Source organism: Myotis yumanensis, unplaced genomic scaffold, assembly GCF_028538775.1.
Source record: "Myotis yumanensis isolate MYYU_CA2020_CCGP unplaced genomic scaffold, mMyoYum1.0.hap1 SCAF_19, whole genome shotgun sequence".
Lineage (NCBI taxonomy): Eukaryota > Metazoa > Chordata > Mammalia > Chiroptera > Vespertilionidae > Myotis > Myotis yumanensis.
In genome coordinates this window covers 11,058,003-11,085,805 of record NW_027223770.1, presented here as the reverse complement: position 1 = coordinate 11,085,805, position 27,803 = coordinate 11,058,003, and the positions used below count along the sequence as shown (strand labels likewise).

General features: G+C 49.1%; 1 protein-coding gene across 5 annotated transcripts in view; it reads left to right on the top strand.

Moving 5' to 3' along the window:
- The window catches only part of KDM2B (lysine demethylase 2B), an 88,680-nt gene that overhangs the window by 44,697 nt on the left and 16,180 nt on the right, over positions 1–27,803 (top strand). For all 5 annotated transcript variants that reach the window (XM_070399163.1, XM_070399166.1, XM_070399164.1 and 2 more), the window contains one exon: positions 2,835–2,921. In XM_070399163.1, coding sequence (XP_070255264.1) covers positions 2,835–2,921 — 87 coding nt within the window. The remainder of the gene's footprint in view (positions 1–2,834; positions 2,922–27,803) is intronic.

Sequence of the window (27,803 nt, the reverse complement as noted above, 5' to 3'; positions counted from 1 at the left end):
CTTTGGCTTGTGTTACAGAAAGGCCAGGTCTTCTCTCCTTCTCTCCGTTTCCCCAGGACCTCCGACTGCTGCTCACGGCGGCTCACAGTAACCAGAGCCCCTGGGATTGGACACAGTCCCCGAAATAAGTCAGTCTCCACATGGCTAGGTTTTGGCTCTTATCAACCACCCATTTTTCCCTTTCATTTGTATTTTTGTAAAATTTATCTTCATTGTTGAAAGTATTACAGATGCCCCCCCCCCCCCATTGACCCGGTCTAGCCCATACTACCCCCACCCCAGGCCTTCACCACATTATTGTCTGTGTCCATGGGCTATGCATATATGCATATAGGTTTTTTTTGGTTAATCTCGTCCCACCTGTATTTTTTGATTTAGACATTTAAGGAACTTGATCAGAGATTTCTGGTGAATTGTGGATTGGAGGTTGAGAGAACAAGGAAGGGACATCGTGGCTCCTTCAATGTTCGTTTTCTCTGGCTGGTGATGAAGGGTGTTGTGGAAGGAACGCTGGATTGAGAGTCAGGTTTTACCTGTGTGATTTGGGCTTCCCTGGGAACTCCTCTGAGCTTGATTTTTCTCATTTATATAATGGAACTAAACCTCTTACATTGCCTGCTGTCCAAATGCCCAAAAGGCCAAATGAGGACAGGCATTTGAAATCATTGGATAAACTATAAAGCTAAACAAGGTAAAGTGTAGGTCTTTGTTGAACAAAGAGGCTGATGGGAACTGGGGAATGACCAGTGACCTGTTCTAGGAAAGAATGGTTTGCGCATTTTTGTGGAGTAAACATTTGGTGCTAATGTATGCACATTAGTTGATTTTGTTTGGCCGGGGGTCAGATGGGGCTCCCTGATGATGTGCCGTCTATGACAGAATCAAGAAAACCACGTGGCTCAGTACCGTGATCCTTCCAGAATGGAACTAAAGGAGACAGGCTCTTGAGAGGCACAGTTCCTCATCCACACTGTGGAGGTGGTGATAAATCCATCTCACAGGGTGGCCAAGAAGATCGGATGAGAGAGTGGATCTGAAGTAGTTGTTATGGTGCCCGGCATAGAGAAAGTACTCAGTACATCTCACTCTCATGCATTCGTGCGGTGCCTGCCCTCCTGCTGTTTACATGGGCACCCCTCACCCAGCTAGTCCCACCTGTGCCGAGTGATGGACAGAGATGAGGAGGGGACAGGGGTTGTAAGTACTAAAGGATAGGACGTCTTCGGTGCATTTGAAAATAATAATTAAAAATGGAAACAGATGAAAAGTTGGTTGGCTTAATATTATCATCAGGACGTTGGCAATTCTAAACAATGCCCTCCCCTCGGTACACATAGTTCCCACTGTCCCCCCAACCACTGGTAGCCTTTCTCGGTGCCCCATGTGAAGTACCCACCAGAGTTGAATCATGTCCATATTCTTGGTTCTATCTGTTGTATTTCGTTTTTTAAAAAAAATTTTTTTTAAATATATTTTATTGATTTTTTACAGAGAGAAAGGGAGAGAGATAGAGAGTTAGAAACATCAATGAGAAAGAAACATCGATCAGCTGCCTCCTACACACCTCCCACTGGGGATGTGCCCGCAACCAAGGTACATGCCCCTGACCGGAATCGAACCTGGGACCCTTCAGTCCACAGGCTGACGCTCTATCCACTGAGCCAAACCGGCTAGGGCTAAAAAAATATTTTTATTGATTTCAGAGAGGAAGGAAGAAGAGAGAAAGAGGTACAAACATCAATGCTGGGAGAGAATCACTAATAGGCTGCCTCCTGCACATCCCATACTGGGGATCGAGCCCACAACCTGGGCAATGTGCTCTGACTGTGAATCGAACCTCCTGGTTCATAGGTTGATGCTCAACCACAGAGCAACACAGTCGGGCTGTATTTCTTTTTAAATATGTACATGGGCCCTGACTGGTTTGGCTCAGTGGATAGAGCGTCGACCTGTGGACTGAAGGGTCCCAGGTTCAATTCCGGTCAAGGGCAGGTACCTTGGTTGAGGGCACATCCCCAGTGGGGGTTGTGCAGGAGGCAGCTGATCGATGTTTCTAACTCTCTATCCCTCTCCCTTCCTCTCTGTAAAAAATCAATAAAATATGTTTAAAAAAAATAAATATGTACATGGTAGAAAAATGGGTACCCTACACATTCTATTTTACCTTATTGTAACTGTTACTGTCTACTTGGCATTTTAAAAATTATTTTCTATCAATAGACTTTGTTTTAGACTTACAGAAACATTCAACAGGTAGTACAGTTTCCATATACTCTGCACAGACCCCGTTTCCCCTATTGTTAACATCTTATAGTACATTTGTTACAACTAATGAGCCAGTGTTGTTGACACATGGTTATAACTGAAGTCTGTAATTTGTTCACATCGCCTCAGTTTTTACCTCTGGCCTTTACCAGTCCTGGGATCCCACCCAGGTTGCTCTGCCTAGTCCTCCAGGACACCATATTACGTTTCCTCTTGGCTGTGACAGTTCTCAGACTTCCCCTGTTTTTATTGGCTGTGACAGATTTGAGGCGTACTGGTCAGGCATTTCGTAGAAAGTCCCTCTTTGGGAATTTGTGGCTTTGTTTATTTCTTTTCAGTTATTTACTGGAAGCTTACTATAGGTTAGTCATTGTGTGTGGCTCTGGGGAGATAACAGTGAGCCAAGACATTTACAAGCAATATTTACACGTTAGTGACATGGACTCAGTTTCTTCTGAGTGTGTGGGTGGCGGGCTTTGTGGAGAGCTCTGCTTAGGTGTGGCCTCCAGCCCCCTTCAGAGGTCTTCCCCCCTACCCTGGGCTAATATGGCTCCTTTGTTTGGCCACAGAATGTCCTGAAGGAGCACGCTGACGACGACCCCAGTCTGGCCATCACTGGGGTCCCCGTAGTCACCTGGCCCAAGAAGACTCCAAAGGTAAGACGCAGGTTGCCCGACGCTGGGGGACCATTTCCACAGCCTTTCACATCTGTTTGGTGAATGTTGACATTTTCAGGAGGGGTTCCTGGGAGAGGGCCCTCCAGTTAAGATGGTTTTAGTGGTTTGTTCATTGCAAGTGTTTGGTTTTCGAAAGGGATCATTTTCCCTAGCGTGAGAATTGCAGGCAGTGCCTCCTGGTGGTCACTCAGGAAACTGGGGGCAAGTGATGTCTCACCTTTCCCTGCGGTGAATCTTCTTCTCCTTCCCTTTTTTCTTTCTCTCCCGACCTCTGCCTTTTTCCTTCCAGCGGCTTCGTGCACTGTTTTCTTTTCTTTTGAAAGTGAATTTTTTCTCTTTATGAAATTGGTGGATGCTTACCGTAAAAAAAGTCTAATCAAACAGGAAAGGGTAAAGACACTGGGAAGAGCTCTAGCTGGTTTGGCTCAGTGGGTTGAGCATCCGTCCATGGACTAAAGAGTCACGGGTTTGATTCCGGTCAAAGGCATGTACTTCGTTTGCAGACTTGATCCTTGGCCAGCCCTGGTAGGGGCGAGTGCGGGAGGCAACCAATCAATGTGTCTCTCTCACATCGATGTTTCTTTCTCTCTGTCTCTCCCCCTCCCTTCTACTCTCTCTAAAAATCAATAGAAAAAATATCCTTGGGTGAGGATTAACAAAAATAGGAAAAAAAGACACTGGGAAGAATACTAGAGACATCTCTAGAACTTATGGGGAGCAGGTTGCTCTGCCTAGTCCTCTACCTCCCTTATCTTCTTTTTTTTTTTAATCTCCTTTTTTTTAAATTGTATTTTTTCTTTTTTTTCTCTTTGATTTTTTTCTTTTTTCTTTTCTTTTATTTTTATTTTCTCCCTTATCTTATTTAGACCCCACCTCAAAGTCCACCATCCAGAGAAAACCAGTCAGGTTTGGGTGTGTCTCCTGATGGCTGTGTTAGGCTCTGATTCATGTGTGTCAACCCATCCATCTACCATCAGTCTGTCTGCACTCAGCTCCACTACTTTCTTAAGCAAGTTATATATGCTCCCAGATCCTTACCTTCCTCATTTGTAAAAAGGGGTTACACCATATATTCTCTGAATGGTTGCGGTGAGGACTAAATGAGATAATGCACACAAAGTCCTTAGGACAAGGACCAACCGATGGTTAGGGCTCTCCAAATGTGAGTTGTAACTTCAGCAACCTTCCTCCTTGATGCTAATTTCTCATTTATTTTAATTTTATTTTTTTTGCCATTCTGTAAATTACTGAGAGTAACATTCTAGATCTGCACTTTCCAAAATGGTAGCTACTAAGCTGTATGTGACTGTTGAGCACTCGAAATATGGCGAGAAGTGCTGTAAGTGTAAATACACAGCAGATTTCAAAGATTTATCCCAAAAAAGAACAGTGAAAAATATCTCATTTTTTATTGATTGCTTATTGAAATTAGGGTTGCCAGATTTTTTTTAAAAAGATGCCCATTTAAATTTGATTTTCAGATAAACAACAAATAAAATATCTAATATAAGTATATCCTACATATTACATGGGATATACTTACACTAAAAAAGATTATTCATTATTCATCTCAAATATATTTGAGGGTAATGTAGTTTTTTAAAATCCTCACCAAAGGACATGCTTGTTGATTTTAGAGAGAGGAAGGGAGAGAGAAACATCAATGATGAGAGAGAATCATTGATCGGTTGCCTTCTGCATACTCCCCACTGGGGATCGAGCCCACAACCTGGGCATGTGCCCTGACTGGAAATTGAAACGTCAACCTTTGGTGCCCAGGATGCCACCAAACCAATCGAACCACACCAGCCAGGGCTCTTTCTACCTGTTTAAATGTGGCTACAGTAAAGTTTAAAATCCGTATGTGGCTCACATTCTGTTTCTATTGGACAGTGCTGCTCTGGGTTATTCTTTTTACTTTCGTTTATCTCCTTAGGGTGTATTCATTCCTAAATGTGGATCCGCTGGGGAAAAGGGCACTCATTCCTTGTGGGTATTGGATTCTAATACTCTGAAGCTTAGTGGGAATTTAGGAGGCAATGGGAATGGAAAAGGATTTGCCTCCCTGACTTCTGCCTTTAGGTCCCCTGTCCATGGAAGCATTTTAAAATTGGCTTTCCCCGACATGGGCAATAAATATAAATGCCATTTAGCAGACCACAAACTGTTCTTGCAGACCTAGCACCTTGAAACAGCCCAGCCAGGCCCCACAGCTGTGCTGAACCTGAAGAGGAAACCGTGGCTTTGCCTCACTGCCTCCAGGGGAAGGAGTAGGGTTTGCAGAATGTGGGCTGTTAAAGAAACAAACTCACCGCTACCCTCTGCCATCTCAGAATCCATGGAGAGGTCCAAAGGGGGAAGTCACTTCAGGACTACAGATGTCCCTGTCGTCTCTGCCTGAGACCCTCAGCCCGCTCCTCAGGGGCATATAGACATTAAAAAAAACACCCCACAATCGAACATCTGCCCCCCTTTCCTCCAGAGGCCTGGAAACGGCAAGCTGCTTCTGGGGGAGTAGCCCTGACGCCAGGAGGGCCCTGGCCCCGAGGAGGATCGGTTATAAGCACCGGTCTATACCAGCCGTGGGCAAACTACGGCCCGCGGGCCGGATCCGGCCCGTTTGAAATGAATAAAACTAAAAAAAAAAAAAAGACCGTACCCTTTTATGTAATGATGTTTACTTTGAATTTATATTAGTTCACACAAACACTCCATCCATGCTTTTGTTCCGGCCCTCCGGTCCAGTTTAAGAACCCATTGTGGCCCTCGAGTCAAAGAGTTTGCCCACCCCTGGTCTATACCCAAGTTGGGCCAGGATAGGAAAAGTTGGAGCCCTTAGGCATCTGGGAAAGAGTGAGTAGGAGGGAGAAGGAATAACCTTTGACATTCAGCAACACTTATGGGGTGCCAGTCATTTTTTAATAAAACAAATGTCATTCACATACCGTACAGTTTTCCCACTTAAAGTACACAATGAGATGTTTTTAGTATATTGAAAATGTTGAGAGAGTTGTACAAACCATCACCACAATCTAATTTTAGAACATTTTTGTACCCCCTTCCCCTAAGCTTTCTTTTTTTGTTTGTTTGTTTGTTAATCCTCACACGAGGATATTTTTCCATTGATTTTTAGGGAGAGAGGGAAAGATAGAGGGAAACATCGATGTGAGAGAAACACATCGATTGGTTGCCTCCTGTATGCTCCCGGACCAGGGCCCAGGCTGGGGAGGAGCCTGCAACCGAGGTACGTGCCCTTGACTGGAGTCAAACCCGGGATCCTTTGGCTCTATCCCCTGAGCCAAACCGGCTGGTGCCCCCTAAGCTTTCTTTTCCCAGCCATCGCTAATCTACTTTCCTTCTCTATGGATTTGCCTATTCTGGGCATTTCACAGAAATGGAATCATACAGTATATGGCCTTGTGTGATTGGCTTTTTTCACTTAGCGCAACATTTTTGAGCTTCATCCAAGTTTAGCATGTATCAGTACTTTATTCCTTTATATGGCCGAGTGATATCCGATTGTATGGCCACATATCATATTCTGTGTGTCCATTCATCTGTTGATGGGCTCTTGAGCTATTTCTACTCTATGGCAATTGTGAATAGCGCTGCTCTGAACATTTGTGAACAGGTTTTTATGTGAGCCCGTGTCTTCATTTCTCTTGGGTAGATACCTAGGAGTAGAACTAGCTGGGCAGATGGTACCTCTGTGTTGAACTTTGAGGAACTGGCTTGCAGTTGTCCACAGTGGCTGCCCCCTTTCTCCCTCCCCACCAGCTGTGCACGAAAGCTCCGATTTCTCCACATCCTCACCAACACTTACTGTCTGTCTTTTCGATTAGAGCCATGCCAGCTCAGTCTTTTTCTGTTTAATTTAGTTTATGTTTTCTATCATTTCTTTGAAGTTTATTGTGTGAGTCTGGCAGGGCCACCCTAACAACGTACCATAGATCACGTGGCTTAAACGACAGGAGTTCATTTCCTCACCGCGCTGGAGGCCAGACGTCTGAGATCAGGGTGTCAGTTGGCAGGATCTGTGTATTTCTTCCGAGGACTGTCTTTGGCGTGTAGGTGGCTGCTGTTTCTGTGTCTTCACGTGGTCTTCCCTTTCTGTGTATTTGTGCCCTAATCTCCTGTATTGATAACGACACAGCCATACTGAATTCGGGCCCCACCATAACGACGGGTTTTAACTTACTTACCTTCTTAAAGACATAGCTCCATTTGGAGGTGCTGGAGGTTCAACATAGGAATTTGGGGGTTGGGCACAATTCAGCCCACAGCACTTATTGTAAATGATTTCAGAGTCCAAAAAGGTATAAATAATAGACTAATGAATGCCATGTCTTCCCCCCGGCCCCCAGTTCTAGAAATAAATGATTGCCAGTACCGCCCACATCCCCTGGATGTTCCTCCTCAGTGTATGTACCAGCGTTTAGATCTTACTTAACCCTTACAAGGAGGTTAAGAGGTGAGTAGTCTTATCCCCATGGTGCCGTGGAAGCTGGGGACTCGGAGAGGTGCCCTGGCACACTCGGGGCCACGCAGCTTGTGAATAGTAAGGCGTTTCTGTCCCCAGACGTGTTTCTCTGCTCGGAGGAACTCAATGAGATGTGGCAGAGAGAAGGGGGAGAGGGGGCCCGGCGCTATATTTATGCATTTCCTGGCCCGTGAGGTTAAAAAGTTAACGGGAACGGAAGAAGTAAGTGAACGACTGACTGCCTGGCCGCCCGGGGTCTCCTGATTCCCAGGTTTGCAGTCGGCTTCTTCTCAATTTCATGCAGGTTGGGTTGAAAGATCAAGGGTGCTCACCGAGGCTGTCAGGATGCGAGGTAGGGAGCAGCACAGGGTCTGGGTCGGGTTACTTAACAAGTAATTAATGAGAAATGATGATTAGCTGGAAATGCTTTGATCTCCCACCTTGGCTCCCGCAGAACGGGGTCCTTTTCTGGAAGTGATTAGGCGCTGTGAGGTCATTTCTGATGTGGCGTCTTTCAAATCAAAGATGCTACCGAATCACCATCCGTCTCCATGCGCTTGATGGGCTGTTTCCTCCGGTGGTGATGGATTTGTTTGATCCGTCTGCACTCTGGCCGCTTCCTTTTATGACCAGGTGGTGGGATTTGGGGGGCCCTGTCTGTGACCTTAGCACCAAGCCCAGAGAGTTGAGCTTATTTGAAGCCTGACCTCTGAACCCTGGAGCCAGTTGACCTTGTGCTCAACAGCCAGACACTGTGACCTGGCCTGCTTGCCGGCTCATTGCCGGGAAGGAAACTGAGGAAGCGGGGAGGCCGAGCTTCGGCTGCCTGTGGAAAGAGAGCCTGTTGAAGCGTCCTGCTTCTTAATCCATTATCTCTAGTGGCCAAAGCAGGCTGCCACTTGAATTTCAATTATTGGCAATTTCTTTGGAGTGCAGGAGCAGAGAGGCTGGCCTGTGGATGAGCAAGTACCGGGGCAGGGAACACGGGGACTGTCGTCTTCAGCGGGTACGGGATCAGCTTCCTCACGAGGACGTTAGGGGCTGCACAGGGACCGCGGGAGGAAGCGACACACACACACACACACACACACACACACACCCCTGATGCGTGTGTCACCTCGGCTCTGCTCTGCTGGCTCGTCCCCTTCCTCCGCAGTTGGTCATTTAGATCTGGGAGGCTATACGTCTAGGGGGCCTGGGGAGTGACAAAGCCTTTCCTGGAAGGAGAGGCACAAAATTCGTTCTCTGTACTTCCTGTTCCTGCTCGGCTCCCGATTCCTGTCACCGCCGGAGCCATGAAGTTGGTGCACAGTTGGCAAGGAGAATGACTGCCACACGTCATCTGTGCGGGGCCAGGTGGCTTCCTAGACGGGCAGTGTGGTCCAGCGAGGACCAGCCCTCAGGCATCTGCTCTATCTGGGGAACAAGTGAAGGAAATACAGCTTCCTGGGCCCCACCCCCGGACACTGTGATGCGTAGGGTTGGGCGGGGCCTGGGAATCTGCACTTTCTAAGTGCTTTGCAGGTAATGCTCATGCACGACTAGGATAAGCTCTGGGGTCAGACGCATCTGGGCATCGAATCCCAGCTCTGCCAATTAACTCACATGTACAAGGGGCTAATAATGCTTTCCTGCAAGATGCTGTCTGTGAGATACCTCAACAGCAGGTCATCAGTCACTGATAGCAATTAAATAGGTTTTTGTAATGACGGTTTCTAAGTAAACGCTATAACCCTGAATCTGTCCTCCCAGAAGGCTGGTGGCTTCCTCAGTCGAAATAGAGGACACATTTCCATCCCTAAGTTACTATTGGCTGGTGCTAAAACTTAATTTCCAGCAAGGGTCTGAATGGCTGAATTTCCCTGAAGTGGTCACGGGCTCTGCCGAAATGGCTGGTTTAGGAACATGCTTCTGGACCCCTTCCTCACTTCCCTGAAGGCGGGAGTCCTAGGCCCTGTGAGCTGGGGAGGGTGACTGTTGCCTTAGATTGTGCCACTGGGGGTGGGGGGAAGGAGGGTGGGCAGGAGGTTAGGCAGCTCCCTTGATGGGCCAGGGTGGGAGGAGAGGGTGTCGATTCCACCCTCCCGGGAGCAGGAAAGAGCAGCCCCTGAGGGTGGGCACAGGTGACGCTCAACAACAGGGAGGAGGGTGCAGTGAAGGGAACCAAGTAAAATATCACCTTGTCTGGGGTCCCCAGGGTTTTCCTAAAGGACAGCTAAGTCTTTTGTAGAGCTCAGAGTTCAGCAGGATCCCTTAAGTGGAGCAGATACCTTTGATAAGAGGATACCGCAAAAGATGGTCTGTGGGTTCTGAACAGTTGTTCACAGAATCAGCAACAGAAGAGTCCCGTTGACCAAAAACTACTGGTGGTTCGGGGATGCCAGTTCCTTACAAGCTGGGACCAAGTCTCTGGCCGTATACGTGAGCTCCGATCCCAAAATTTGTTAGTGGCTCAACCATAGGACAAGGGTCCCATCAGAGCCCCCCACGGCCCCTTTAGTGGAGTGGACTGAAGCCAGGAAGTGGATGTTTCTAGCCACAGCACCTGCGGGATCCAGGCAGGATAGAGCAGTAGCAGCTTTACCTGCTGGCTTTTGTCGGAGTTGGAGTCGCCCTCTCCCGGTGGCTTCACACTGTCCTCCTTCTGTATGCGTCTGTTTCCAAATTCCCTCTTTTCTGAGGACACTAATGACCTCATTTTAACTGAATCACCTCTGTGAAGAACCTGTCTCTTAATTCGGTCACATTCGGGGGGGTAGGACTTCATCAGCGGAATTTGGGGGGAAATACAGTTCAGCCTAGAAGCCTGTGATCACACCTTCCGTGACCCTCTGTCTTTCAAATTATCTCCCAAGTCCCTATCCTGGCCTCGAGTCTTCAACCATAGTCCGTCTTAGGATCTGCTGATGTCTGTCTCATTTCCTTGCAGGGGAACTGAGCTACTCCCTCATTTCCGTTTACTTGCCAAGCCCTTGTTGGGAATGGTCCTATTTCCCCACGTACAAATTCTCCACCTCTGGGCCCAACCGATTCCTTCTTCACCGGGAAGCTCCTGACTGGGTGTTTTCTAGTTGTACCCCCAGCCTCCCTGGCCAGCCTTGTCCGGCCTGCTCCGCGGGCTGCGTCAGAAATCAAGCTGGCCTCTCCGGCTCCGGGTGGGGTTCAGCCATTGGGAGGGACCTGTAGGAGCATGGAACCTGGGAGCAGAGAGAGGCTGGGGGATTCGTTCTCCCAGCTTCCTCCCCACGGGATCCTTGCAGGTTGGCGGTTTCCTCCCGGGGAGACCACCGCTCCTCCTCCTTGGCCTTCTCCAGCTGTTCTCTTTGTTTCTAGTAACCATCCCCACCCCTAGCCCATCGGCCAAAGGGAGGTAGCACCTTATCACTATCTCAGGCTCAGGGTGCATCTCCATGCCTTGTTGGTGTCTCTGACCCGACTGAACTCTGCTCTGTAAATTGAGCTCCTGTTCAACTTTTCTCTGTGAACCTGGTGGGCGGGAGCTGGGGTGCCATCCATTTCCTGCCAAGACCTTGGCTGATCTACTCCCCGGTTTCTCTCTCCACTGGATGTCCACATTCTGCTCTGAGTTTTGTCACATGTCTGTCCTAAGCCTCCACTAGCTTCTTGAGTCTGAAGCTCACCTGTTAATTTTTTTTTTTTTTTAAGAAATATATTTTAATTGATTTCAGAGAGAAAGGGAGAGGGAGAGAGAGAAACATCAATGATGAGAGGGAGTCATCAACTGGCTGCCTCCTGCACGCCCCCTGCTGGGGATCGAGCCCTGCAACTCGGGTATGTGCCCTTGACCGGAATTGAACCTGGGACCCTTCAGTCTGCAGGCCGACGCTCTATCCACTGAGCCAAACCAGCTAGGGCTAGGGCTGTTAATTCTTTATGTATTTTTGTATCCTGTCTTGCATGATTGATCCCAGATAGCAGGGGCCTGGGAAATGTTTGTTGAGTGAATGAGCTTGATAGCAAGGTCTTCCTAGCTTCTAAAAGATAACGTTGTGTCCAATCCTTTTCAGTCACTTTGATCTCCAAGTTGCCCTCCTCCCCCCCCCCCCCCCCCCCCCCCCCGCCCCAGTCCTCCCTTTGGTGAGAGGAAGTGTCTCTCTTTAACTTTTGTTTCCCAGTCCCACTAAGAAGGGCTCCTTGGCACCCCCGAGACCCTTTGCTCCCTGAAATGTAGGCCTTTATCCCACCGACTTAGAGATATCCTGTCTCACCTGGAATTTTGCAGCCATCACCTGTGTCTTTGCACAACCGCTGTATTGGAACTTTAAGACAGCGTTCAGCCGAAATAACCTGTAATTAAAGTCTGCAGCCCAGGATTTCTTTCTTCGCCTGACAACCTGCTTAGCTGTCTGTGTTAATAATGCCAACGACAATTCTTGGAAAGCAATTGCCGAGTTGAGGGCTCCTGCCCGCGTGGAGTCATTAGAAAGCCAGGCTGGCGCCGGAAGTGATTGAGGGCCATGATCGTGGTTATATTTCTGGAATAATGGCCTACCCTTCAGTCTTTTCTTTTTGCCAAATGTCATCGTATATTCTCCCCGTTGAAAGGAGGACACTTGATCACTGACACTGGGAGTAAGTTGTCCTGTTCTTTTTTCCCCCTTCTCTATAATTTGGCTTTGTTAGAAAGATGGATGGATGTGCTACCAAATGGTGTCAGATAATCTTTCTCCAAAGTCAGCTGATCTAGAGAAAAAGGCATGATTAGGGGGATACAGGTGAAATGTTCACATTGTTTAATTTTGCTTTCGTGTTACAAAGGTGGGAAGGGCAAGTATATTTGTTGGGATTCAAAGAAAGTAGGTGGGTGCCCCTGAAACTAATACAAAATAATATTGAATGTGCACTGTAATTGAAAAATAAATTTTTTTAAAAAGCAGTGGGAAGTGAAAGTAATAGTAAAACCTGCTCTAACCCACTGACCTTCTCACCAGTGAATGTGAATGACTAACCAGCAACGCGCTTTGCAGGAGTTCAGATAATTTCACTTAGACACTTGGGTTGCTTCCCTCTTTGTAGTAAGCAATGCTGCCATGAACACGAGTTGTATAAACACCTTTTTGAGCCCTTACTTGTAATTCTTTTGGGTATATACCCGGAAATGGAATTGCTGGATCATATGGAAATGGTATGTTTACTTTTTTGAGGAGCTGCCACACCGTTTTCCACAGCAGCAGCACCATTTTTTATTCCCGCTAAGAGTACAGAGGGATTCCAGTTTCTCCACGTCCTTGCCAACACTTGTTATTCTCTGTTTGTTTGTTTTTAAATAGCCATCCTAATGGGTGTTATTTCTTTTTGACTCGCTTTATTTTGTATGCCGAAGCATTGTTTAGGAAATTACAGACATTCGTGACAATTCTACCTCTAAATGCTTACACTTGCCTCTCTGAAAAAGAAGAAAAATTTCTACTAGCACATAGCCAAGATAACGTTATTACCCCTAACAAAATTGGTAATTCCTTAATGCCACCTAACGCCTGGTCATCCTGGTCATGTTCAGATTTCCCAAGCGAGCCTTTATAAAAGGTGCACCACCCAAACCAGGATCCACCCAGGACCACACTTTGAATCTGCTCTGAATTCTCTTCATCCAGACCTTTCTTGGGATGGCAATTGGTGAGAAGATGAAAGGAACCATGTGTGATGCAGAGCATCTTGTTTTATGCATGTGTCTGGTGCTGCCTGGTGCTGTCATTTAGCTTCTTCCCTCTCTCTTGTCATTTCTGTAAATTAGGCATTAGATCTAAGGGCTTGGTAAGATTAAGGTTAAATATCATAGTTAGTGACTAAGGTGGTGGTGGTCTGATCCTTCCCCCCATTACTCAGTTATGTTCGTCCATCTTTCTCCTGTTGAATAATCTGGAAGGCGATGCCTTGGCCCCTTGCTTCCCTCCGCCATTCACTGGCTTCAACACCAGTTGACCATTCTCTCCTGTATCCGCTTTACCAGGAGATGCAGGGTGAATTGCCGGCATCCTTTCCCAAGCTTTCCCTCATCCATCGGGGTTGCCCTTATCTAGAGCCTCCCCCCCCCCCCCAACCCCCGAAAAGGCAGCACTCATGCTTTTTCTTTCCCTTTAAAGACTAATTTTCAAAGGAAGGAGTCCGTGTAATGGCAGCTTCACATGGTGACAGATGAGTTTCGTCAGGCCTTTTCTATTCTGAGTGTCATGATAAACTCACGGATTTTCATAGACCCAGGAGGATTTCAAAGGCAAATTGGCCCGCTGGAGATAAGCCATTTTTGAAGAAAAGCAAGAATGGTACATGAAGAGAGGCTCATGGCAGCTGTGTGTGTGTCTTCCCCCACTCCTCCCCCCGCCCCCCAGCCAAACTAGACATTTGCATTTGCCAGGTGTGTGTGTGTGTGTGTGTGTGTGTGTGTTCCCCATCCACTCTCCCAGCCACATCAGAGCGAGCGTTTGCATTCACATTTGCCAGGCATGCATCCCTAAGTGAAAGGCATGGAAGTTTAGTCAGAGCCCATCAGTGACTGTTAGCAGCTCATAGAAGATGGGATTCAACTCTCTCCTTGGTTTGATTAGCTTCAACCTGCCCCAGGGTTTAGGGCCAACATTTCCAACCAGGTTACCTTTTAGGGATAGGAATTAAGATCACTCTTAAGTGATGGCTCTTACATACACTTTTTCATTTAGGTAAAATTCACCTAACATAACAATAATCATTTAGCCCTGGTTGGTGTGACACTTGGTTGGAGCATTGTCCTGTGCACCAAAAGGTGGTGAGTTCGATTCCCGGTTAAGGCATATACCCAGGTTTTAGGTTCTATCCCCGTTGGGGCAAGTGCGGGAGGCAACTGATTACTGTTTCTCTCTCATCTAAATTTTTCTTTCTCTCCCTCCCTCCCTCTCTCCCTTCTTCTCTCTAAAACTCAATAAAAAATAACCTTTAAGAAAAAAGAATAGTTTATTGATTTTTATTTTTATTATTTTTTAAAATATATATATTTTTATTGATTTCAGAGAGGGAGAGAGAGATAGAAACATCAGTGATGAGAGAGAATCATTAATTGGCTGCCTCCTGCACGGCCCCCACTGGGGGATTGAGCCCGCAAGCTGGGAATGTGCCCTGAAAGATTGAACTGGCAACCCTTCTGTGCATGGTACAACACCCAACCAATTGAGCCACACTGGCCAGGGCAAAACACACACCACAAAAACAAAACATTTTTAAGTGAACAACTCAGTGACATTTAGTACATCCACAATGTTGTGCAACCTCCACCACTGTCTAAATTTCAAGGAAATTTCACAACTCCAAAAAGAAACCATGTACCCATTATCTGTCACTCCCCACTCCCCCGCAAACACCCCTCAGCCCCTGGCAGCCGCCAACCTATTTTCTCTCTCTATGGGTTTACCTACTCTGGACATTTCATATATATGGAATCATATACTATGTGGCCTTTTGTGTGTGGCTTCTTGCACTTAGCGGCATGTTTTCAGGGTCTATCCATATTGTAGCAGGTGTCAGTGCTTCACCCCTCTTTGTGGTTGAGTAACATTCCACTGGTTGGGAAGACGGAATTTTGTTTGCTCATTCATTACTGGAAGGAATTTGGGTTGTTTCCACATTTTGGCCATTGTGAACAGAGCTGCTATCAGTGGTGAACATACCTTTACCTCTTTCCTGTCTGCTTTATCATCCCATTTTGCATCATCTTTGGATTTGGTCTTTTCTTTTGAGTGTAAGTTCCACACACAGAACTTTATATCCTGTTTCTCCAAGGTCTTTCTTTGGCAGATGGTGGGACAGACAATGTGATGACTGGTTTCATGCCAGGAAACCAAGGTGTGTGTGTGTGTGGGGGGGGGGATGGGGTGGGGGCTAGATTTGGCCTTGTTATGAAGAATATTTTTAAATTACCAAAGTCCTGGTTTTAGACTGGAAGTATGCTGGCATTTTATGCATTTTTATATATGTTTTTATTGATTTTTAGAGACAGAGGAAAGGAGAGGGAGAGAGCGGGGGAGAGAAACATCGATATGAGAGAGAAACATCAATCGGCTGCCTCCTGCATGTACCCAAGCCAAGGATCGAGTCCACAACCTGTGCATGTACCCTGACCAGGAATCAAACTGGCAACCTTTGGTTACATGAGACGATGCTCAACCAACTGAGCCACAGTGGCCAGCGCATTTCATGCATTTTTAGCTCCTTATACTTCCCAGAGCTTGTGGGGAGGGTGGTTTGTCTAATGAATCCATTTGTTTCATCTGAATTGTCTGAGCACTCAGCCTTAGCCTGGATTTTTGTGGGGAAATAAATAGAGGAGGGGAATAACTAAGGTCAGCGAATGAATTGGAAGTGGGTGGGTGGTGGGAAAACATGTCTCAGATCAATGCCATTTACCTGTTAAACTAGTTAATTTTTTAAAAATCCTATGCACAGTCACAAATCTTCCAGTGACGGTGAATACTTATGGTTGATTTGGGTAGTGTAAGGGGACGTTATTGGGAGAGGAACCCCTTTTCACAGGAAGTTCTGTCTGTTGAAAGGGCCTATATGACAAATAAATATACTTAGTCTATAAATGCTCATGGAATGACTGTCCCCAGGGGGGAGAATGGGGAGATAAAAAGTAACTCAACAACATCAGTAATTTCCTGAACAGAAATCACTGCCGCCTTTTTGTCGCTCAGGCATTCTTTGAACCGTAGTTTCATCCAGGCACCCCTGCAATCAGCCCTAAGTTGCTATGTGACACGAGGCAAAAATTCCTCCTATTTACATTTTATTAGAAAAATAACTCTTCAAAAGCCCTCCTTTTGCTGGGGGGGGGGGCGGGGGGGAGCCTATTGAAGAAGAGAGAGAGAGACAGACAGACAGACAGACAGACAAGTGGTGGAATGACAGGAAAATAACTGAAGCATGCATTCTCTATTGCTTGTTAGGCATAAATTAATACTTGCATTAAGAGGCGACCCCTGGCATGCCTGCTTTGTCATTTCTGTTCCCTCCTTAGGGGCAGGTTGACGCATGGTGTCCCCTGGTTCAGGAGAGTGCCAGCCCGTTCTCTTTTCCTGCCCTGATCCTCTAAAACAGGGGTCCTCAAACTTTTTAAACAGGGGGCCAGTTCACTGTCCCTCAGACCGTTGGAGGGCCGGACTATAGTTTAAAAAAAATACTATGAACAAATTCCTATGCACACTGCACATATCTTATTTTGAAGTAAAAAAACAAAACGGGAACAAATACAATATTTGTATTTGCATGTGGCCCGCGGGCCGTAGTTTGAGGACCCCTGCTCTAGAACAGTGGTTCTCAACCTTGGCTGCACATTAGAATCACCTGGGAATCTTTTTAAAATTCTGATTTCTGGGTCTCATCCTCCGGAAATTCTGTTTCTTTGTGATGGGGTGGGGCCACAACATTAGTAACAAGAAACAGAATTTCCGGAGGATGAAGCCCAGAAATCAGGATTTTAAAAAGATTCCCAGGTGACTCTAATGTGCAGCCAAGGTTGAGAACCACTGCTCCAGAAAGTATGTTCCCACGCTGTAGCCACGCCCTTTGTGGCATGGGCACAAGGAAAGGGGCCACATGCAGGAGAGACCTTCGCCCTAGGAGAGCCCAGGGTCCAGAGGGCACTTGCCGAGTGTGCCCTTTTCCCTGCCCCGTTCCTGGGAGTGGGGATGGGGAGATGGATTTCTGCCACCTTGTACCTTAGCTCCCTGCCAGTCCCCACCCTGGGTCAGCCTGTAGTGCCCTTCGGTGGCTAAGTCTGGGCAAAATCTCTCAGCAATAGGGGGCACTCCTGGTGTCTCATGATCCAACAGGCCGACCAGAAAATGAAATGACACTCAGAGAGGAAGCAGGGACATGGGTGAGGACTGTGATCCAGGCGGACTTGGCATCTGTCTATTTTTATTTCCTCACCACTTGGTGAAAGTTCTGGGTCCTCTGGCTCTGGCAAGCGCCAACTGCCCGGTGGCATCAGCTTTGGAGAGCGCTTTCTAACAATGTCAGCCTAGGCTAAGTGGAGCCAGCAGAGTGTTCACTTCTCAGGGTCTGGTGGCTTAGTTGGTTGGAGCATCGTCCCATACCCTAAAAGGTCATCGGTTCGATTCCCAGTCAGGACACACACCTAGGTTGAGGGTTTGATCCCCGGACAGGGCGTGTATGGGAGGCAACAGATGAATGTTTCTCACATTGATGTTTCTCTCCCCCTCCCTCTCTCTCTAAAAGTCAATAAAAACATGTCCTCCGGTGAGGATTAAAAAAAAAAAGAAGAAGAAAGATGAGATCCAGAGGGAGGGAAAATGAGCCTAAGGCACGAAGTAAATGCTGAATTTGAAGGTGGCAGTTTTACTGGGCAAGGGCTGGTGTGATGTATTTTATTTCCAGTCCAGGCCACAATTAATACAAAACAAATGTTGGATAATTGCGTGCACCAGTTAGCTAAAGGAAACAACTATAAGAAAACTATAAGATACTCAGAACAGACATGTTTCAGTATAGAGCAAGCCTGCTGGGATTTTTTCCCATAGTGTCAGTGGGTGCATACATTTCAGACAGACTTTAAAATCCACTCTGTAAGACAGGCATCCCTGTCTGTTCACTCTTGCTAACTCCCGGCTAGAAGCCTCCTGAGTTTTATTTACAAGTTCTGTGCCACACATTCTGCCTTCCTTGAAAGACCAGGCCATGACCTGCCTGTGGGTCCCTTCTGCTCTCACAGTGGATTTCTCAGCCAGTGGCCTGAGCATGAATTAACAATTGGATGACATTGAAGAGGAGACGACCAGATTTCACAGCAAATGGGGGCTCTTTCTGGGGAAAGCCTCTGATCTCTTTTTGGAGGAAGGTCACCCATTCCTCTGCTGGGCAAACCTTCCCATTTTACAGATGAATCTGAGCAGGTACAGGTATGCATATTCAGTGTCATGTTGAGCATCCCTAGTTAGGTGATGAGTACGCTGGCTGCTAGGCTGTCTTTCTGCTCAGCTTGAGTTGAGCTATGCTCTTGATTCTTACAACAGCATTGACCACTATAGCTACAGGGTTGGGAGTGCCTCCTCCATCAGAGTAAGGGCAGCTGGTGTAAGTGCCCATAGATTTTTATTTATTTTTAAAATTAACCTCAACCTGGCTTTACAGTAACAATTTTCTGCAGGAGTGGGCTGCTTTTGGAGTAAGCACTGGGAACCTTTACACTTTAGAAAGCCACCCCTTCTGGGCCAGCCCGGTAGTTTCTAGTCTCCAAGGACAGAGCGCATTCAGGGCTTCTCTCTGGTCGCCTCCACGTCTGGGGCTCGATCTGAACTCCCATCTGCACCGCCCCACATTCTCCATTTGGAAAGGCAAACCTGAGGGCAGAGAGGGCAGAGTCGGGGAGAACTGGGCCCCCAGATGATTCCAGGCCAGCGGGCCTTCAAGCTCTGGGCGCGGGATTCTCGGGTTCACGGACATCAGGTCCTGGTCCCAGAGCATGTGCAAACCCGGAGCCCGGGTGCCCGCCTTCGGGGGCACAGGGACCGTGCCTGGCGTCGCGTGCAGGTTGCTCCGCATTGGTCCCTGCACCCCGAGGCTCCCACGGGACGCCCCGCAGGACCACACAAAAGACCCCACCCCAGGTCGGGCGTGCATTTCCTGTTAGATTGGCGGCGGCGTGCAGCCAGCCACCCTTGTGTATCCCGGGGCGCACGGGCCGGGCGGGGCACGGGGCACGCCCCCACGCAGCCCCAGTCCCCGCGAGGGCCGCCCTCTGCGGGTCCGCCCCCGTGTCACCGCAGGCTGGGCTCCCTTTGTGTGCGGCCCGAGAGCCGCGGCCGCGCCATTGGCCCGCCGGCCCGGGGGGCCAGCCCCTTCCTGGCTCGCCTCATGCATATGCATGAGCGCCCGGCACTCCCTCCCCTCCCCGGCCCCTCCCCGCCCCCTCCCGCGCGGGCGTGCGAGGCGCGCGGCGCGGCTCCCTCCTCGCGGCGCGGGAGCCCGAGCCCGAGCCGGAGCCCGAGCCCGGGCGAGCCGAGCCTGCTCCGGGCGGGCGGCGGTGGCGGCGGCGGCGCTCCAGCCATGTCAGCGCGCGCGAGCCTGGGCCCACCATGAGCCATGGCCATGTCCGTGAGCGCCGAGGACGACGACTATGAATCGGAGCCGGACCAGGTCAGGGGCCCGGGGTGGGGCTGAGGGAGGGACCCGCCACCCGACCTCCAGACCGACCGCCTGACGCGCCCTGGGCGGCCGCGACGCCACCCCGCCGCGATCAGGAGAAAGTTTTGCAGCCGCTGCCGGTGGTGCCGCCAGGGCCGGGCCCGAGCGGGGCAGAGAGGAGCGCGGCAGGCCGGCGGGCGCTCCGGGCCCCGCAGCGGCCCGGGCAGGGGGCGTGTGCGAGTGGCTGTGCGCCGGGAAGGCCGGCCGTGCCGCGGGGACAATGTGGGCCTCGCCGTCGGGCGGGCCCTGCCAGGCGCCGGCCCGGGCCCGCGGGCAAGTTGCGGGCGCCGGCGCGCGGGCGGTCGGCCGGGGCGCGCCTCGCCCTCCCCTCGCGCCCTCGCCTGCGGCCCACGCGCGTGCCGGCCGCCCCGGGCGCACCCGGACCTGCGGGCGCCGGCGCCTCCCTCCTTCGCGTTTGCAAAGTTGCATCGGGACCCTCGGCCTCGGGGTTGGAGGACGCCGCGGCCCGGAGGGTGGGCGGTCCGGGCCCGTGGGCCCGACGGCCCGAGCTTTTGTCTGGGCGCTGCGCGCCCGCCGCCCGCCGTGGGCCGACGAGACAGGAGGGAGACAGGAAGGGGTGCGAGCCGCGGCCGGCGCGGGGAATCCGGAACCGGCGAGTGCGCTTCGCGGCAGAGGAAGCCGTGACCCCAGATGGCAGTATTCGGCCTCCGATGGGTTTAGAAGGGAAAGGAACCTCTCTGGGGAGCAGGGGGGAGAGATCTGTATAAAACAAAAGCCCCGGGTGTGTTTGTAGCGTGAATGTACTCCGGGAAGGTTCGCGTTTAGGAAGCAGGAGAAGAAAGTGGAGGTTCTACGAAGTGTAATCTGTACGGTATTTGAAACAGGACGCTGGCGATGTAGACTTGTCCCCAGAATAAGCATCGGATGGTTGCGTTGTCATGCGGGCATGGGACTAGGTAAGGGGCTTGTTTATAATCCTGGGCGTCTTTCCTTGATGGGATAAAGATGTTTGGGGATGTTCAGGCCTAGATGCAGGGCGTTTTATCCTCCCATTAGGCGCGATTGAGGAAGTGCTGTGTAGGTTGCACTTAAGTCTTATCTCACGTTATTGAGTGGCTTTACTTAGCAGAGACCAAGTTAAATTGTATGGTTCTCTGTTTGGTTGGATCGTCTTCAGGCACACGTACCTTCTGAGACGTTCCTGGGTCTCCCTGGTTTTAGGAATTGGACTAACTCAGAGGCAACCCAAGTGGTTTGGGAGCTTGGAACTTTGATCACGTCGGTAGGTAGCGATGCCAGTGAATGGTTCTCACATTCCTGCTGCTCAGTTCACACCTCAGGTCTAGGTTTGAAGGTTTCAGTTTAGTTTGGGCGTACCTAATCCCTGCCCACAGCTGACCATTTCTCTGTGGCATCTGGTCATTCATAAGACACTTCACACAGGGTACTGCACTTTGGTGTTTCAGGACCCAGGTTCCTGTGACCTGTTTTGCTTTTGTTTTTTAATTTGGCCACGCTCTCTGGCCTTCGATAGGTGTAATGTTTGACACTGCATGAGACAAGACTTGGTATGTCTCTCTGGGCTTACAACCGCGTTTTCAGTTCCTGCCACTCCCGAGAGAGACCTCCACCAAGAGAGGACCTGTACTCCTGTAGCCAGATTTTGTTTGCCTCCTTCTCAGTCAGCCAGTGTGGCACTTGGAGTTTTCAGCCATGGAAGTTCTCGAGGTTGCGATGTTCGCTCTAAGATGATTTTCACACACACACACACACACACACATTGAGGGAGAAGACCTCTAAGCCAGGTCAGTGGGCAACAGGTTTTTCTGTAGTTCTAACAGAAATTGGCTGTCCGCTAAGATAACCAGCATTGGGAACACTCTAAGCTATGGCTCCCTTGCCTCGAGCCTCCCTACTTCTTCCTCATCCTGTTTGTGGTGGTTTGGTTTTTTTTTTTTTCAGTCTTGGGATTTCTTGGGCCTGCGTAGAAGAGTGGCGTCCTCCAAGGATGGCCAGGGCAGGTGTTTCCAAATGAAAGCGAGTCTCCAGGTTGCAGGCTCTAAACCTCACTCTTTCAAATAAGTCTCCTTCAGGGAGGGCTCCTCCATCCCACCCTGCCAGATGGGCTGGCACAATAGGAGAGGCCCTTCGTGAGGAGGCGTGGGAGACCTGGCATGTGGGTAAGCAGGTGAACTTGCTCACCTGCTTAGTGCGAGGACCCAGTGGAGGCTCTGCCAGGAAGTTCCATTCGCCCAGTCCATCCATCCCTGCAGCTGCGCCCAGCCCCTCCCCCACACACCTCATCAGAATTTTCCTGCTGCCGGGGTAAAAGTGCTCGTCTCTCACCCCCACCCAAGGCAGGTGTCCGGTTCTGGGGACCATCGGGCTTCCTCAGGCCTGTTCTGCTGGGCTGGCCTGCCTGTCCCGTGCCTTCCCGCAGCGGCCTGGCTTCCCCCTGCTCCTGATGTCCGTCCTGTGGGACCAGAGCAAGGGGGTAATGTCGGGTGGAGGAAGACCCCTCCCACACCCTTTACCAATGATCACCTTAGTCTGGGCCTTCTCCCCGTCGACTTCATTTGCTTTCCCAGTGCAGAATGTGTCTGAACATTCTTCAGCTTTGCTTTTCAGTTTGAGGAGCTGCCCCTTAAAGAAGGGCTTGTTAGCGAGAAGAATTCTTGTTCCGTCTTGGGTGTTTTTGTGTTTATTTTACGCAGGCCCTGAAGTGAAAATAGTTTTATTCCTTTTTAAAACAATGTTTTTATTGATTTCAGAGAGAGGAAGGGAGAAAGGATAGAAACATCAATGAGAATCATCTATCGGGCTGCCTCCTGCACGCCCCCTACTGGGGATCGAGCCTGCAAACCCAGGCATGCGCCCTAACCGGAATCAAACCGTGACCTCTTGGTTCCTGGGTCGATTCAGTGCTCAACCACTGAGCCATACTGGCTGGACTTATTTCTTTTTATTTTTTTTACATATATATTTTATTTCTTTTTTTAAAATAAAAAGGATTATTGCTTGTTTAAAGAGATGAATAATAGAAATTTATGAAGAAAATATTTCATAAATTTATGCAGCCCTAATCACTATGTTACTCATTATAGCTTCTTTTTTTTTTTTTTTTAAATATATTTTTATTGATTTTTTACAGAGAGGAAGGGAGAGAGATAGAGAGTTAGAAACATCGATGAGAGAGAAACATCGATCAGCTGCCTCCTGCACATCTCCCACTGGGGACGTGCCCGAAACCCAGGTACATGCCCTTGACCGGAATCGAACCTGGGACCTTTCAGTCCGCAGGTCGACGCTCTATCCACTGAGCCAAACCGGTTTCGGCTCATTATAGCTTCTTAATGACATTTTAAGACGGGGTCCTTGAATCTTCCTGAAATTATATGCATAAGTTTTGAGGCTGTACCTATGTGTATGTTCCTGGGTAGAAGGTCTTTAGCTTTCCTCAAACTCTCCAGAAACCCATATCTTGGGTTCTGGTACCTGTGTTCTGGTGGGGTTTTTTTTTTCTATCTCTTGCTCCTTATCCTCAGCATATAAACAGACTGAAGCCTTCCCTGGGTCTATAGGTGATTGTTAAGGGACCTCTGGTGCTGCTGAAATCCAGCTTTTCCTGGAAGGTCCATGATGCTCCAAGATTTGGGAGCAGCTATAATGTTGACATAAATCTGTTATGCAATAGAATGCAACATTAGCATGACAAAGGAACTCCTCTGCTGTGGCTACCCCTTGTGGGGGTACCTGGCAGCGTGCTGCTGCTAGGGGTAGTTCGGTGGGAAACTGTCTTAATGGTGGAAACGTCCACCCAGGTTTTACAGTTTTTCTCACTGACTCCCCGTGACAGTTGAAACTCTGGCCAGCTCTCTTCTTGAAACTGTTCCCTGGCTCGGGGATGCCACACCACCTGCTGCCTTGCCTGCCGTTCTGACCATTCGGCAGCTTGCTCTTTGTCACCTGACCCTGAGATGTTTTCAGTCTTGAAGGTACTGCTTAGGACCCTCTTTTCACTCTGCCCATCCTGCCTGGACAACCTCCTGGACTTCAGTTTACCACTATTGCCGATTCCCAGTTGTATCAGCTCCGGTCCCTCCTGCCTGCTGGCCACTTTCCTTGGATGTCCCATGGGCTCCTCACATTCCACAGCGGAGCCATTGTTCTCGGTCTTCTCCTAAGCCCCTTGTTCTCTTGTTGCTCAAGCCAGAAACCTCCAGGTTTTTCAGGACTCTGCCTGCCTGCACACCCCATGTTCACTCAGCCTCCCGGATCTTCGAACAGTGGGTCAGCGTCTAAAATACCTCCTGAGTCATCCCCTCCTCTCATTCCTCCGATTCATGCCTTCATAATCTTCAGCTGGACTGCTTGCTGTGGGATCCTCATCTCATCTCCCTGCCTGTCATCTCACCCACTGCCCAAAAAATACTCCCCACATTCTGGCCAGAATCCGATCGTGTTGCTCCTGCATATCAAGTCCTTTGACGACCCTTCCAGGGGCCACCATTTCTCATGTGGCCCACGAGGCTCTGCGGGGTTAGGCTCCTGCCACCGCAGGGCTGTTCGTCCGCAGCCATATCAAGCGATTCCTTCGATGTGTCGTGTTGTTTCACATCTCTATCTTACTCTTCCTTCTGCCTAGAATATCCACTCCCTAACCCCACCCCTGCCCCTGGCCTGCAGAGTCCTAGGCTCCCCCTCTAAGACTTTTTGTAGTCACCACCTCCTGTGTCTGTGACACTTTTCCCAACCTCCCTCCCCAGTGAAAGGAGGCATTTCTCGGATCAGCACACCAGAGTGCAGGCTTTTGAGCCACTCTCTGGGTTCGTATCTCGGCTTCTCACTTATCGGCGCTATGGCTTAGGGGAGAGTACTTGACTGTGCTGTCCCTCAGTTTCCTCACTGCTAAATAGAAATGATTTCCACCTCATTGATTATTGATACAGATGTTGAGGTGTTAACTTCTGATATTATCATCGTGTTGCATTGCGTTCATGTGGTTAGTCTATATCCCCCCCACCCCCATCCCCCAGGCTGTAGCGCTTTTGAGAGTTGTGAACTGCTCTTACTCATCTTTATAATTCCAGCATTGAATCTGGTACATAATTCGTAGCCTGAAAACACTTGGGTAGGTAGGTGGGTGGATGTGTGAGTGAGGGGGTTAATGAACAGGTCTCACGTGCGCATCACATATTCTATTGACTAGTGGTGAGTGGTGTTGAACATCTTTTTAAAAAAGATATTTTTATTGATTTCAGAGAGGAAAGGAGAGGGAGGGAGAGATGGAAACATTAATGATGAGAGAGAATCATTGATTGGCTGCCTCCTGCACACCCCCTACTAGGCATTGAGCCCACAATCGGGGCATGTGCCCTGACCTGGTTCATAGGTTGAGGCTCAACCATTGAGCCACACCGGCCAGGCTTGAACATCTTTTCCTGTGCTTACTGCCCACTTGTTTACCTGTTTTGGAGAACTAAATCCTTTGCTTATTTTTAATTTGGGATTTTTTTTTTAATTATTGAGTCGTTCAAGTTCTTTATGTATTCTTGATACCAGCTTCTTTCCAGATACATGATTTACAAGTATTTTCTCCCATTCTGTGGTCTTTTTCATTATATAGAGCTCTTCAAGCACAACAGTTTTTAAGTTTGAAGTCCATCTTATCTTTTTTCCTTTTTCTTCTTTTGAAGTCTAGCTTATCTTTTTTCTTTTGTTGCCTGTGCCTTTGGCATCATCCAGAAAACCCTTGCCTAATCCAAGGTCATGAAGATTTATCCTTAAACTTTCTTCGAAGAGTTTTATTGTTTTAGCTCTTGCATTTAGACCACTGGTTCTCAACCTTCCTAATGCCGCGACCCTTTAATACAGTTCCTCATGTTGGGTTGACCCCCGACCATAAAATTATTTTCGTTGCTACTTCATAACTGTCATTTTGCTACTGTTATGAATCGTCATGTAAATATCTGATATGCAGGATGTATTTTCATTGTTACAAATTGAACATAATTAAAGCATAGTGATTAATCACAAAAACAATATGTAATTATATATGTGTTTTCCGACGGTCTTAGGCAACCCCTGTGAAAGGGTCGTTCGACCCCCAAGGGGTCGCGACCCACAGGTTGAGAACCGCTGGTTTAGATCTTCAACCCATTTTTTAGTTAGTTTTTACATGTAGTGTGAGGTAGGGGTCTAACTTTATTTTTTTGCTTATGGATATCTATTTGTTGAAAAGACACCCCTCCCTCCCCCGAATTGTCTTGACACTTGACATCTTTGTTTGAAACTGTGGCAGCAGCCGCGTTTCCAGCTTGCTTTGGCAGCCAGCTCGAGGGGTCGGAATTAAGGTCCTCAGATCAGCGGCTCCTTACACTCTTCTTTTGAGGCCTTATCTGTCATTTCTGTCATTTGCTCTGTTATTTTTTTGGATGTCTCAGCTGCCATCAAGATCCAGACGGGCTTGTTTTTCCATAGATTAGAAAGATGCTTCTCGCGATAGGAATGTGCTTTGGAAAGCACGGGAAGGTGGGCTTGTTTCAGGCACATCCTGGCTCCGGGACTCTGGCTGGACTGACCCAACGTGTTTTCCGAGGAACACTGAGTTTGTGGCCAGTGAGGCCACAGGCCCGGCTCGGCGGCTGTTGATACCTGCCATTCCTGAGTGGGAGGGGGGAGGCCTATTTGAATCTTGGAATTTTTAAAATGTTGTTTATTCAGTTCTTCACCGAAGAAGCTGGTCCTTGGAAGTTGGTTCCTGTGCTGCCCTCTCTACCTGACTGGAAGCTCTGGATACCCCCCTGGTTGCTCATGTGACGATTGGAAGAGTGAGTTGTTAACAGGAGGTGTACTCTTGCGCTGTGAAGAGAGGGAGAAACCGTCCTGGTTTCCATTTCTCTGGAAGCACATGTGCTTCTCTGCACCTCCTGTTGGCGCCCACCATACTATGGGTGTCAAGGCACCAGCTGTGAACCCCTCCCAGGGGCGTGCGCACTCTGGGGGGCTCTCACCCTCTTTGCCTTTAGTCCTGGTCTGAAGTATTCAGAGCATGGCTTGAGGGCATGCACAGCCTCTGCTGACTCAGCGACTAAGGGGCAAGTCACTGAACCTCCAGCTCCAGTTTCCTCATCGGAACAACAGCATCTCATTGGGTTATTATTGGGAAAATTAGGGAATATCACACGTGAAATATGAGCACAATAGTGCGTACTCAGCAGATAGCCACCTCCTCTGCTGTCAGCGTCCTTGTCATTGCTTAGTTTTTAGGCCCGCGGTCCCTTATGTTCCATTCTCAAATCCAAAGGCTCTGAAAACTGATCTTTTTTTTAACTGCTCCTCTGGCAGCAAGACCTGACCTGCACAATATGTAGGCCAATTTGGCATTATCGCTGCGAAATGTGCAACTCGGGGGTGGCCCAGGCCTTCCTGGGATGTTGTGCAAGGAGACTGTGAGACCCTTCGCCGCTCAAAGGAAGAGTCACCGGCGTTGAGGCTGCCCCCGAGGTGGGCAGGCATGGCTGAGCTGGGTATGGCTTTGTGGGAGATGAGGACAAAGGGGCCCGGGGAGCCGGTTTAGCACCCCCCTTCCCGCTGTGGAGTTCAGAGCAAGTGGAGCTGGATTAAGCTCAGAGCAGCAGCACCTCGTGGAGTGGGCCCCCCAGTTGTCAGAGGCCTTGCGGTCTCCTCGAATGCTACAGGCTGCTGGGAAAATAAAGGAAATTGATGAGGGTGAGGCTTTATTCGCGGAGCAAGGTGGACTGTTTCTCTTCCTGAGGGGTTGTGCGTTTCCCGGGGGTTGGGGGAGTGGCGTGTCATGGGAGGGTAGGGAGGGCCTCAGCACAGCCGTGGTCCTGTGACCGGCAATTAAAATGCAAAGGCTGGAGCTGGACTGAAGCTTGCTGAGAAGGGGCTTTGAGTATTAGCTGCCATTCATATCAGATAGTTTGGGGATGAGTCATGGTCTCCCTGACAGGGGTGAGCCATTCTCCAGCAAACGCGTGCGACTTAGACAAGACGCACTCAGCATCCTGGTCCTTCCCTCTTCCGATCGTAGGTTGACAGGGGACCTCAGCAGACAGCGTCCCCCAGGGGCTGACCAGGAGCTCCACCACAGATTCTTGTTTGCAGGACGCTCGGGCTGGTGGCCAGCATACAAGGACCTCTGAGCAGGACACTGGCGCGTTCACTGTTTAGCATTTAATCTACCTGCCGTTTCCTTCTGA